Source organism: Tyto alba, unplaced genomic scaffold (genome assembly GCF_018691265.1).
Source record: "Tyto alba isolate M040663 unplaced genomic scaffold, T.alba_DEE_v4.0 Super-Scaffold_40, whole genome shotgun sequence".
NCBI lineage: Eukaryota > Metazoa > Chordata > Aves > Strigiformes > Tytonidae > Tyto > Tyto alba.
Genome location: NW_024881316.1, coordinates 16,249,584 through 16,262,911, shown reverse-complemented (window position 1 = coordinate 16,262,911; position 13,328 = coordinate 16,249,584). Strand labels below are relative to the sequence as shown.

General features: G+C 41.1%; 1 protein-coding gene across 4 annotated transcripts in view; it reads right to left on the bottom strand.

Moving 5' to 3' along the window:
- The window catches only part of FILIP1 (filamin A interacting protein 1), a 111,721-nt gene that overhangs the window by 43,181 nt on the left and 55,212 nt on the right, over positions 1 to 13,328 (bottom strand). For all 4 annotated transcript variants that reach the window (XM_042803535.1, XM_042803532.1, XM_042803533.1 and 1 more), the window contains 2 exons: positions 4,988 to 5,161; positions 2,744 to 2,922 (listed from right to left, as the gene is read on the bottom strand). In XM_042803535.1, coding sequence (XP_042659469.1) covers positions 2,744 to 2,922; positions 4,988 to 5,161 — 353 coding nt within the window. The remainder of the gene's footprint in view (positions 1 to 2,743; positions 2,923 to 4,987; positions 5,162 to 13,328) is intronic.

The following is a 13,328-nucleotide window of genomic DNA, read 5'->3' as shown; positions in this document are numbered from 1 at the left end:
GTTGTTGTGGATGGATTAGAGATAATGCATGAAAGCATATGTAAAAAAATATTCCAAAGTAAATACATTAAGAGAGTGCTAGAAATACATTAGAACTGAGGCATGTTTCTGTTCTTAAAAAATTTCCCTTTTTATCTTGTTCAAACATTCACAGGACATCAAAAGCAGATGTGACCTCTAAAAATTGGTGTGGACAACAATGGTTAGGAAAGATTGGTAAAATATTGTGAGGAAAGAATTTACTTCAATTAGATCCAGGACAGTAATTATTACTGCTCTCATTGTACCAGACTGCTGTGAGATGGCTGTCCCACAGGACTGTTCTTCCTCTGCCTCACCCTGTCTCATTAACATTATAACTGTGAGTGCAGCAGAGTCCCTGACGGGCAAAGTTCACCTCCGTGTCCCTTTTCTTTTTCATGGAGACTACAAGTCTGTTCAGCTCTTAATAAAATAACCCTCAGGCTTTAAAGTATCACAGTAAAGCAAATTATATATACAGTGGTACTTATAAAACAAGAATGCCTATGCAGGACCCTGAGAAATGTTTTTGGGCCGGTCAGTTCTCTGTCCCAGTGTGCAGATTAAGTGAGTATGGGAGTTTTTTGTATGTTTTACTCTATTGTGACTTAATCTTTCCACTACAAACTCTTTCTTTTTGACAAAAATCTATTCCTGACTGCCACTGTGGGGCTTTCCTGAGAAGTCATCCCATCACCCTTTCTCTCTCCATGAATATAGCCCTCAAACAATACTACTTCCAGTTTTTAATACCTATGAAGATATGGGTGCAGACTTAGTTTCATGTGCATTCAGCAGAGATGAGGAGTTGAGATCATTGACTATACACTGAGTGTTTTCCAGACTATCCTGATTTTGCTAATCTGCTCTGCAAGTGATCTGTGAGGAGGACCCTGAAGAGGAAGGGACATGCATGCTTGGTTTTCTGTGTTTAGCTACATGCCATGTTCTCTCTGCTTGGTTGCTACCAAACTTGTAACGAATTTTCTTATTAGTGCCTTAGACAAACAAAGTGGATTAAATAGCAAACATCAGGTTTCTCATGTCACTCAACATAAATCAAAAGGGCTTCAGCACTGCAATTCTTTCCCTGCAGCCCCCAGTACAACGGCATTGGCGATTAAAGCTGGCAGATTTAGTTGCTCTTAAAGATCTGCTTTCAATAGAAGTTCAAACTCAGATTCTCCTTTTTTTATTGCTGTTTTTCCAAAAACTTTAGAATGTAGTAAAACTGAAGTTTAAATGCCACAAAAGAGCAGGAAGAGTATGAGAAAATGCCCAGAGATGGGACTTTATATCTCGACAGTAGTAATGAGAGACAGAAAGCTTTTTAATCAATTCATTGAAGGAAGTCAGTTCAAAACAGGTCACAATCTTAGGTTATTTAGTGGCCTTCACGAATTGGGCTGGAATAATAAGGCAACAACTGTCAAATTAAAGTGAATATAATATGTAAAGACAAATGTAAATGATATTTGAATACTACTGTTGTAGCATATTAGTTGCCTGCATATCCACACATACACAGCTATTCAACATAGAGAAAAAACGGCATCTGTGAGAATCAGATGTGACATTGCTCCTTACTTGGACATACAACAGATTTTTTATTTTCTGCTAAGAGAATCAAATTGCTATGATGCAGAAGCATTTTTGTCCTTTAAAGTTTGCCAATCAACCCAGGAAAACAAAGACAGAAAAACAGCAGCTATTAAACCAGGAAATATGGTCACTGTAGCTCATGTGCCACCTACTCAAAGCTGGCACTGAACTGAGCTCAGGAAATACACTCAACAACAGTTTAGCTCCTGGCTTTTTGCAAACGTCTGCCACCAGACTGTGGTTTCCTCAAAAGCATTTCATCTTTGAACTTGCTTTAAGTATTTTTCTCAGAGGGTTTTGTTGTTTCTTTTTTTTTAAAGAAAACCGTTGTTGATTGATTTCAAGCAGTTTGGTATGAGCATGAAAATTTCATATTGAAAAAAACGAGGCTATTACCAAATGTTCATTCTTCACCTAAGGTAGGTGTTCTTTCTTTTCTTAGAGATTCAGAGAACAAATTACTCCCACAAGGAGGACAAACACTTGAAGAAAAAAACCTGAAGCATATGAGCCTATGAGATAAACACTGCACATAGTCCAACACCGGCTGGGCACATTTTATAAAACATTAAAATATTTATTTCCAGGGGAACATAGATCTTGCATGAAGCATGTCCCTTAAAAATATGAAAAATAATGCAAATGGCTTGTGATTTTGCAAGCCTAAATGCTAAGGGTATGGCAAAATCCCTATTACTAGTGTGCCAGTATCCTAATGTGTGTTGTGGTTTTCCTCACCCTGTCCTCCTGCTGTGACAAATGGTGCCCTGTCCTTCACAAAATGCAGCGCTCAGCTAAGGCAGCCAGTCCCAAACTTAGCCAACATAAATAACATCTGATCAAAAGCTACCAGGACGTGAACCCAAAACAGGCATGAATAATTCAAAACAAATTCATTTCTTAATTCAAGCGTATACTACATGAACATTCTATGATATTCCTCCAGCTCTAGACTTGCACAGTAATGTACTTACTAATAATATGAGTGGACTGACGCTTAAAAATGGTTTACACATGAGTTCAGTGTCATTTAAACAGAGAAAACACCAGACCATGTCACTGCTGAACCGACAAACACCGTGACACTGGGGATACTCTTTGCACCATCTCAGGTACTCACCTCTCCCTCTCCTGTTCCAAAAGGTTGGTAAAGTCATCGCTCTTGTTCATGTAATCTGTATGTTTATGTTTCTCATTTTCTAGCTCATAAACTGTGCGGCGATGGCACTTTTCTGCCAACAGAAGCTGTTCCAGCATGCGCCGATATGTCTCTTTCTGCTTTTCTTCAAGTCTGTCCAGCTGGATTGTAGGAAAGGAGAATAGACTGTTTTAAAGGTCTCCTTGCTTACTTCATCTGATTTATTAACCAACAATGTTGTGTTTGGTAAATGCAAGTCCCATAATTTTGTGTCTTGGGCTTTACATAAAGCAGTGACTAGAAAGAAGAGTAACTGTCTTGTAAAAGCAATGATTTCTTTGGACGGCATGTTTGCGATAAACATTTGCACGGTTCTCAGATACACAAAGGACAGAACTTTGCTTAGTTTTAGGGTAACAAATAATATTGTTGCAGTGCAGAATTTTCCCTGTGTTGAGGTGCTGTGCACACTTTGCTCATTTCACATGGGAAAAGCTGTAGCAAATGCCAGGGCAGGATACAAGCCCTCAGATGCTGGAAGCCTGAGTTCACACACCTATATTGGGAGTAGATACTTACATGTGGAGCATAAGGTGTAAGCTCAAGGCTGAAATGTGAGTTATGCACCTTCAATTCACATGTATGACTGCTGAGATAAAAAGTCTAAACTATTTAGATTCAACATAGATAAACAATTCATTATAAGCCTTAGGGTTTTCCCGTCAGCCTGGTTTTTTTGACAGAAATTTCTTTTTCTTTTATGTCTCTTATGTCTATCTTCTATGTCTTTTATGTCTTCTGGGTTTTTTTATTAATTTAATATGCCATTTATTATTCAAACAAACACTAAGGCCAAGGAGGTTTGTCTAGAAAGATTCCGGGGTGCTCTGAAACTACCACAACTATTCATGTTGCTCCTTTCACTGTTTCTTGGGAGCAGATGACAAACTCCATTCTCCTCCCTGCCAAAGAACAGTGGCTGGCAGACCCTGCTCTGCCCACCCCCAGCCCTTACCCCACGGGAATCACATCTTCCTTGGCCCTGACTGGCTGCACTGGGCCATTTCACAAGGTGCCTCAGCAAACTGAAGGAAATAAGAGAACAGGAGAACCACAGCAATTTGCTCTCCAGAAGTTGACCGTGGCAGTCAAAGTAAAACAGTCATTGCATTTTGTAAAGGAGCCAGGGTGGGTTCAGCCTTTGAGAGTAGATCTTTTGCACTTATGAAATTTTGTCACCATCCTATTTTAGCTCCAACATAACCCCTGTGGACCTAAATATGACAAAAGTTTTACACTGAGGTCCCTGTCAAATTATCAGCTTCTTTAGACAAAAGCCCCGCTAAGATCTTTTAGTCTTGTTTGACAGTATTTGAGGCATGCTCCCACATGCTAAAATTCACTTTCCTTATTTACTATCATCCCCAAAATTCCAGAAGATGCTTCAATGGGAATACACCGTATAAAGATACCTTGTGGTAGACACAATTCCTGGTGAAAAGATTAAATGTTCTAATAGGAGGAACTATGAAGATTTGGACAGGCACTACAGTATGTTATATTGTAAGTTGTTGCATACTCTTTCTCCATGCCCTGGACTGTTATGAAACTATAAACATGAGCAGTGACTGCTTATTTTGGCATTCATGCTGGCCTCAGACATTCCCAGGTCTATTCTACATTCATTTATTCCTTATATTTTAAAGCAAGGGATCAAGTCCTACAGATCTCCTTTAGGGGCTGAACTACAGTCCTAGAGTTTAAGTGACATAAAATGATTATGGATTTATAATCCCATAAATATGGTCAAAGTCAATGTCTGAAGGTCTTCTTTACCTAACTACCCACATGATAGTGGTCTAGTATGCCAAGAAAATCAAAGAGTGCTTACCAGTGCTGTGAGCAGTAGAGGTTGGAGCCTATAACTGAGAGGAATTTAAAAAACATGAATGTAACACCCAAAGATTTTGTTCTCACTTAAGGGCACCAGCCCTAAGGAGCATACAAGCTCTTTATTGTTTGTGTTCAAACCCAGTGACTTTGCTTACAATTCATTCTGCAGTTGAGTGAACAAGAATATTCAATTTTTCTTTGATTTCTTGTCATTTGTACAAATTCTGTGTTATACTCTTGCGTGCTTTGAACACATCCAAAATATATGGAGTCTCATTTCTGGTTAGGATTCCCCCTGCACAGACATAATGATGTAAATCATAAAGTTATTACCTCTGAAATTGGTTTCTCATAGACGTCTTCCCCTATAGACTTTTCTTGGGCAAGGATGGCATCCCTGTGTAGCACTCGGAGCACGTTCTCTGGAGCTGCGGACCCATAATGAGCTTCTAAAACTTCAGGTTTGGTTTTTTCTGTCTTCAGCATGTGGATCACATCTTCCCTTGCCTGTAACATTGTAAATCACTACCATAAGGCAACCTATTAACCAACAGGGAAATCAGGGAAAACAGGGGCATTTCATATGTCTGGACTGCATTCACAAAAATAAAATAAATTAGAAGAATGCCAGGCTGCCCATGCAAATATAAAAATTTTGGGAGATATCAGAGTAAACATGATCTGTACAATCCGAATGTTGTCCTTGTAGGTATTAATTGTTCTATTCCTGCATGATATTACATTTGAATACTATGAATTTTTATCTGAGTTGCAACTATAGCCAGGGAACATCATTACTCTTCACGTACTTCATCTTATTCACTGCCTATGCTGTCCCCTGACTGGGGTAAGGAGAAAAATAGAATAAGCAGCACAAGTGGGCTGAATCGATATTTCTCAGACAGCCTTGAATCAAGTATTTCCTAGTCATTCCCTACCTGACTTTCTGACTAAATATTCTCTTCGAGTAACTTTTAAAATAAAGTTTTCTAACTTTTGTTTGTTCTAACAAAACCTTAGTAACGTTGCAGACCCCGGCTAACTGACATAACTGGCAGCAGACCCAAAAAGGCTGAGCAAACCCTGCTGATGCTGGAGCAGGGGGTGTATGTGAGAGCAGCGGTGCTCCTGTGGCCGAGGGGAGCGCAGGTCCCAGCTCCTGCTCCCTGCCCTGGGTGGGAGCCCCCAGCTTCATGCAGCACAAGCCCACATCTGGGCATGATAGGACTGCTCTGCAAGGCCAGCTGGCTATGAATAAGGGGCATTTTAGGGCTATGCTGCGGACAAACGCTTTATCCCAGGCTCTGTTTTTAATGATACTTGCCAACAACTGTTAAGCCATCTCTAAAATGGGGACGGGGCACTTGCTTGTCCTTCAAGGCAGATTTATAAGGTCATGATCCAGGGAGGCACTGTAAAAGTACAAGTTTTCGGAGGGCACAGGGGAGCTCCTGGATTTTCCTGCAGAGTATTCCTCCCACAAGCCCAAAGTGATGGGGACAGAAGAGTACAGGCAACTAATTTTTCTCTCACCTGCCCTTCCAACACTCAACCCATATGATCTTGGGAACCAAATTAAGGGCTAAGGAAAGGCTCGGGTATTTTAGGAGAAAATCCCTTATGAATCCTGCCCCTATGTAAGCAGTGACTATTTAGGATTTATGAACAGACCAATGCTTCATGCTTTTCCACAGTGTTCTTAATAGCACTCCATATTATCCCTATAGCAAATCTTAAATCTTTACCCGGTACCACAGAGGTATCACAGCTCTACAAAACCACCTGCTTTTAAAATGAGCAAGGAAATAATTTCAGGAAATTACAAAGACCCTTTAATCTTTTTTTTTTTTTTTTTTTTGGTAAACAAAGTAGCATGAAAATAAACCAAAAAATTAACTTGACGCAAAGATCATACCATCCAGTTGAGAACTATCGCGATTATAAACAGCTAGCTTTAGGGGCTTCCACTGTACAACATTTTGGAACCTTAAGTACAAGCATTGCACATATCTGCAAGATACAAAATATAAGCTGGAATGCTATTAATGTTATTTCAGCACATGCGAGGGAAAGTTGCATCACTCATGGATGTCAAAACTACAAGTGAATTATGTGGGCTAGTCCCAAAGAGTACCAAAAGAGCATGTACACCTCACTACCTCATGTCCTGGGAATAGGGAATACACCACTCTCAGTACAGGAAAAATGTTATTTTAAGAAAGTTTTAGACAGGTTCAATAATATATCAGTTTTTATATCCCTGTAAAAATAACAGCTATCTTATTGTCTTCATTACTATGAGGCCAATGCTTCTATATTGAAGAAAAAGCCCTTAAAATGTCTAATAAGATAGCGTGGGAGTTTGAGGGGATTTATAAATATCCGGTTTTATGATGTGTTGTCTTAGGCCCTTTTAGGAAGAGAGAGTTTTGGGACCATATCTGTGTCCTGCCCCAATGAATGAATTTGGTGTCCAGCTGTATGCCTCGCAGGAGGGGCCCTGTGCCACAGGCGTGCTCAGGAATAGCACTATGCAAAGGGAGCACTGAAAACAGCGGGATGAGGGGCCAGCCCCCTCCTACCCCACATACCAAGGGCCATGCCAAGCATGCTGAAATCTCAATTTGTTTTGGTCCTGAGCACAGAAAGCTTCAGGGCCCGCACACCTCATTCCTGAGGGAGAGGCACACCTCGGACCCTAGGATATTCGGGAGGGGAGGAGGGTGAGTTTGTTCTCTCCTCTTGAAGCTGTCAGGCCCCAGATGGCATAATTAAACTTTAGCAGGGCCAGGCAGAGCAAGCAGAGACAACTCGGGCTTGGTGATTTAACACTATGACTTAGGAGAGCAAAGGGCTGGACTCCAGTACCTGCAATGGTTATTTAATACAGATGGAGGGACCGAATGGTGCTCTCCCCAGCGAGTGCCCCAGCCGCTCCTCGGTTGTGCACTGCTATACATGCTTTCCTTCCAGCTTCATCAGTCTTTGGTCATTGACAATTAAAACAGAACAACTTTAGCAGGAAGGAATGAGAGTCCATGAAACAGCTTATAACTTGCCAGATAAGAAAGGCTTCTGGAAGCTGTGGGTTTGGGTCCTGCAAGAGACAGAGGGAGCCATGCCAGAGGAGCGGGTGATGTTGAGTGGAGGAACCAGCACTCCAAGCAGGAAAGAAGGTGCCCAAGCTCAGTTCAGAGCTTTGAAGGAACACCCTATTCATTGCTTCATCTTTAAAAGGAAGCAGTGACATACTTATCTCCAGAGGACAGGGCAAGACTGTCAGCCCTGAAAACCCCTCACTGCACCCCAAAGGGAGGGTACCCAGCCCAGGGACAGGCTGAGTGGCACCATCTCCAGGGTGCAGGCAGCTCCCCGCTCCTGTATCCCTTCTTGGACATCCCACGTTCTGCAGGCACTCGGGATCTGGATCGCATTAGTGTGGCAAGGTGCCTTCTGCCTTTTCTGGGCTTGGGCATTGCTCCTATCGGTATCTTTTCAAGGGTATTGGCTAATTCACCAAGTACTCTGTTTCAGTGGACTTAGGATAACAGTTTGTGAAAAGCAAACTAATAAACAGACACTCAGGTTGCTAGGAAGCATTGGACCAAAAAGGGGCCTCGTGCTAATAATAAACTGGAGAGAAATTTGCTTTTATTTGGTCAGCAACAAGGCCCAGCATGGGAAGATTCTGAAATGCAGCTAGCCTAGATTAGAGAGCGGCCCAGATGACATCCTTATCTCCCATCAGCCTCAGGATTTGCAAACTCTAGTTAGTCTCTCTGAAACTCCTCAGGATAATATAGAGGAAAGGAGCTGAAACTACAGGCCTGTGTAACTCATGATTTCATGTTTCCTCCAAATGACTAATTTTCCACTGAAACAGCTAGAAGAGCGCTTACATAAAGATGCTTTCTTTCAATGTATAGTGAACAACTATCACTAAATTAAATTGCAGGATACAGATCATTTTCAGAAAACAAGTCAGAAAAATCCTGTAGAGGAACGCTTGGACTACTTCAACACACATACCTGGAGAGAGGTACAAGAGGCTCAAAGTGGGGGGTCCTAGCTAAGAAGGGGGAACCATACTGACAAGCTCTTTCTACTGGTAGACATCTACTGTAGGTGCCTCCCTGTACTGTAGTTGTCTCAAAGCACAATGCTGTTTAGCATAAATCATAAGCTAGGAGGCAAACACAAGGAAGAGATTTCAAATTGGAAGTAAACTTGTATATAAATCCCAGAGGAAAGTTATTAGTTGTTTTGGTAGAAGGAACATGGTGTTTGGCACAGGAAAGCCATCTCTCAAGTCCTTATTTTTGTTTTGCTGGTGCTCTGATGAGAGAGAGCATTCGGGCATGGGAAGACCACATATTGCAACAGCTTGTAAGACAATGAAACTTACTTGCCCAAGTCCAGAAGACTGCAATTAGTCAGAGAAGCTCTTTAAAGTTAGGACAGGATAAGGAATTTAGAAAATACACACATTTACTTTTTTTCTTTTCTTTTTTTTTTCATTACTTAAACTGTCCTACAGAAAAGCCCAAGCTAACTTTCTATCTGTACTGTTCAGAATGTTGGTTCTTGAAAATAAACAGACTTTTCTGTTAATAAAATGCCCCCAAGTACCTGATTCTCTAAACTGTAGGAGCAATGAAGACAGATTAATGAAGAGGCCACTTTTGCCTCTTAGTAATACTCTCAATGCAAGAAACACAGAAGGCCAGATATGTTGACAAGTGTTTTTCCACGGTCATTTTCTCCAAGTGTAAAGCCTGCCTAGAGACCCTCTGTCCATCAAACCCATAGAACCATAGAACATTAGAATAGCCCAGGTTGGGAGAAACCTCAAAAGATCTTCTGGCCCAACATTTTGTGGGAAAGGAAGTCTAGATGAGATCATCTAGCACCATGTCCGATTGCATCTTGAAAACTTCCAGTGGTGGTGACTCTATGACATCCATTGGGAGGTTGTTCCAGTTCTTGATTTTTCTCACTGTAAAAAATTTCTTATCTTGAGATGAAACTTCTCCCAGTGCAACCGGTACCTGTTGCCCCTTGTCTTCTCCATGCGGCTCCTTGTGAAGAGGGAGCCTCCATCTTCTTTGTAGCTGCCCTTTAAGTACTGGAATACTGTAATGACCTTTCTCTTCTCCAGGGAGAAAAGACTTAATTCCTTCCGTCTTTCCCCATAGGGCAGGGTCTCCAGCCCTTTTATCATCTTCATGGCTTTCCTTTGGACCTTCTCCACCTTGTGTGCATCTGTTGAATTGTGGGGACCAGAAATGGATACTGTACTCAGTCAACTCCTTCAGCTATCCCTGCTGATAGAGGAACTGTGAAGTTGAACTGTATGTAAGCCTTGGTCTATTCTTACTGGAGGTGCCAAAATCTAAAGGCCTCACATCTTAAGTGTGTCCATGGAAGGGCTGAAGTGCAGTGGAGCACTGCTGTCCCACACAATTTTGCCCGTTGTCCTTTCCCTCCTCTCTACTACACACTGATAAGTGCACTTAATTAAGATGTGGGGTCTGTGTTTCTACCTGGGAAATATGAGACTGTTCCCCTCTCCTCAGGAGTGCATGCCAGCCACCCAGCTGGAAGTCTGACACGAGGCCACTCTTTGCAGAGCTACCCTGAAACACTCATTTTTTGGCAGAATAAAGGAGAAGGGCTTTCTTTTGCTCACTGGCTTGAGCAGAGCAGGGGTCTGAGTTCCAAACCTCACTTTACTACGTGCCTAGTGAAATATTTCAGTGATATAGAAAAGGATGTAAAGAGGTCCCTGCATAAAATTGAAACCATTTAGGAAACAATAGCATGACTCTGCTGCTTGTAAAAGGGGACTGGCAGCCTAGCAACCAAATTCTTGGTCAATGGAAAGACTGTTACACAAGCCCAACGTTCGGACGTGCTTCCTCCTTGTGCCCTGCCCTGCCAATTTACTACAGCCCTCTCTCCCCATTCCCACAGTCTTTGGCCTCTCCCGTGAGACTGCTAACAAAACTCAGCACCCACTGAACGGGGAATATTTGCCACAGGACATTTGTCACCTGGGAAATGGGACTGAGCTGATCAAACTTGTTTCATGTAAGCCATCTAGTAAATCGGAAAAAAATTTCAGTTGTATTCAAGATGTGCTGAATGGAGTCGAAGTAATCACTGTCAGCTGAGAGTAAAATCCAATTCAAGATCTTTTGCCAGCACATCTCCTCAACTCTTCCCCTGAATTTTGTTTGTAAGTAGCCTTCCTGCAAATTGAACAGTGTGCCTCTCTCAAAATCAGTTACCAGTAACTATTTCCTTCATTGTTACATGTTTGGAGCTATCCGAAATACATCTAACTACTCCTGAGCAATCTAAATAATTCAATAACATGACAACAATCCTCACAATTAATTGAAAGAGGTTTTGAAAATTCAGGAGCAGGAATAATTATTTACAAGGAATACACTTACGTAATATTTGGAAGATCTGATATTTCCAGCTTTTGACTCTTTTCTAATTATCATGACACTTCGTTATGCCTGCACAAATGAAAGCACTAAGTAACAGAGGTTCAGTGTTTATGAAGTCATATTTTTCTTGCCAGTAATTAATGGCAAGAAATAATTATCAAACCATAGACAGGAACATTTACATCTACTTGTGGTGTTGTTATTTGCATTGCACACAGTTCAGGTTATTTATAGTGCAACAGCTGCTCTGTACCGCTTTAGAAACTGGATAAGGTCACAGGTTGTCCATGTAATGTTGTGGTCTTACCAATGGCTGATTTCCTAAATTCCAGTAGTTTTTACAAATGTTTCACCTAGAGCTAACAAATAAAACATTCAAGGCATCCTTTTGAGAGAGATTAGGAGAATGTTCTCACACTGCTTTCTGTGCTATCCAGGACCAGCTTATGCTGTGTCACTGCCAGGGCAGGAATAGCCTTGTTTCTGAAAATTCCCATTTAGAGACCTCAGAAAATGAATACCGCATGCTTGCTTAGTTTACTTTAATGAAGAAAGCATCTTTGAGAAGATGTACTCAAAAACCTGTATCTGCAAAACTTTCCTAACACTAATCTACTAATCCTTGTTTAAACTCAGTAACTTCCCTTCATTTCTTGCCCTAGGAGTAAATTCAAATAATTGAAAGGAAAGTGCACTTTCTTCATTTGGTGTCATGATACTATGAATATGAATAGAGAAAGTAATAAAAATTACCCCTATCTACTGGAATGACACTTTTGTTAAAGGCCTGATTCCTCAAATTATCCCTATGTACTGCTACAAGGACTGGGTAGTAATTTGTTTTCCAGGTCAGATGTCTTTAGTGTGCAAAGCATGCTTCAGATCTGGGAAGTTAGATGCTCTACTGCATATCACATCACAGAAAACTTCTTTTTGCTAAAAACTCAAGAAATATTTTTCTCTCTTATACCAGATATCCGAAGTAGCCTTGTTTATATCACTTAATGATTCTAGCCATGCAAAATGGTGCTAATGACATGTATAGATAGTTTTTCTTGCAAGGAAGACCCCATACAGCAAAATTTTTTTTCTTGGCTTTCATCTTAGCTTAATTTCCTAATATTCAAAACTGTGGAGTTCACTTGAACGAATTTCTTTTAACATTTCTGGACTCAGGTCTATGTACATGATTTACCCTGGAGGTAAAGAGATTACTTCAGTGATTAAGAGTGACCATCGGTGGGTTTTGTACAATAGTTTAGTGAAGTATATCTGGAAGTGCAAGTGATCCCTCATGACTGTGGATATGTGGCAGAATTGTCCTGTGTTCTCCACAACATGCAGAACTTTCTGACCTTGTATGAAGTCTTAGGAGCTACACAGTGTATTTCATTTTGTTGTGCATTATCTTACAGTGATAATACAGAAAGTCCTTCTAAAATCAATACTGAAGGAGAGGCACATGATAGACCATCCCATCCACTGCACAAACCTCTCTGAAGTGGCTCCAGAAGAATTACATCAGAGATTAATGTGGCCTCTTATGTTTAAAAAAGTCTACGCTAAAGATTGCAGAGCTGAGGAGAAACAGTACTAAGCAATACATTACTTCTTACAGCAAGCTTCAAAACAGATCAAATGAGCACTAGAAGACATCTGTCTGTTATTTCCTGCCCACACAGCTTTGTTCTGCTTTATTGCCAGAGCGCTCCATGGATGATGTCACTTTTTTTTGAAGAAAACAGGCCACCAGAGCCTTTCACTGACATAATTAATTATCTGTAGTCTGGGCCACAGCCAGAAAATTTCCATGGCAAGGCCCTGAGAAGTATTAACTCCACACTGCTTGATGTTTTCAGAATTATTAGGGTCTGGGATATCCTGTCTTGTCTTTTCACACTGAAAGAGTGCTTTGCTCGATATTATGGAACTGTGGGGAAGTTACTGTGGCATATAGAATTACAGGGTCATGATCCAGTCAACACAGAGAGACCAATGCGAGGAGTCACTGTCAGTTGTGCACATGAATCTGCATGTTGGGATATGCTCTACATGCTTCAGCAATGCACTACAATGGCTAAACCTGCTGGTTTGGGTTTGCTGTATCCAGTCATACAGTTTACATCTCAGCCAACATTAACCATATAACATTTTGCACATGACCTGAAGCCCAGCAGCAAGCAGAGACCACAGATTGATCCAACTAGCCAGGAAGA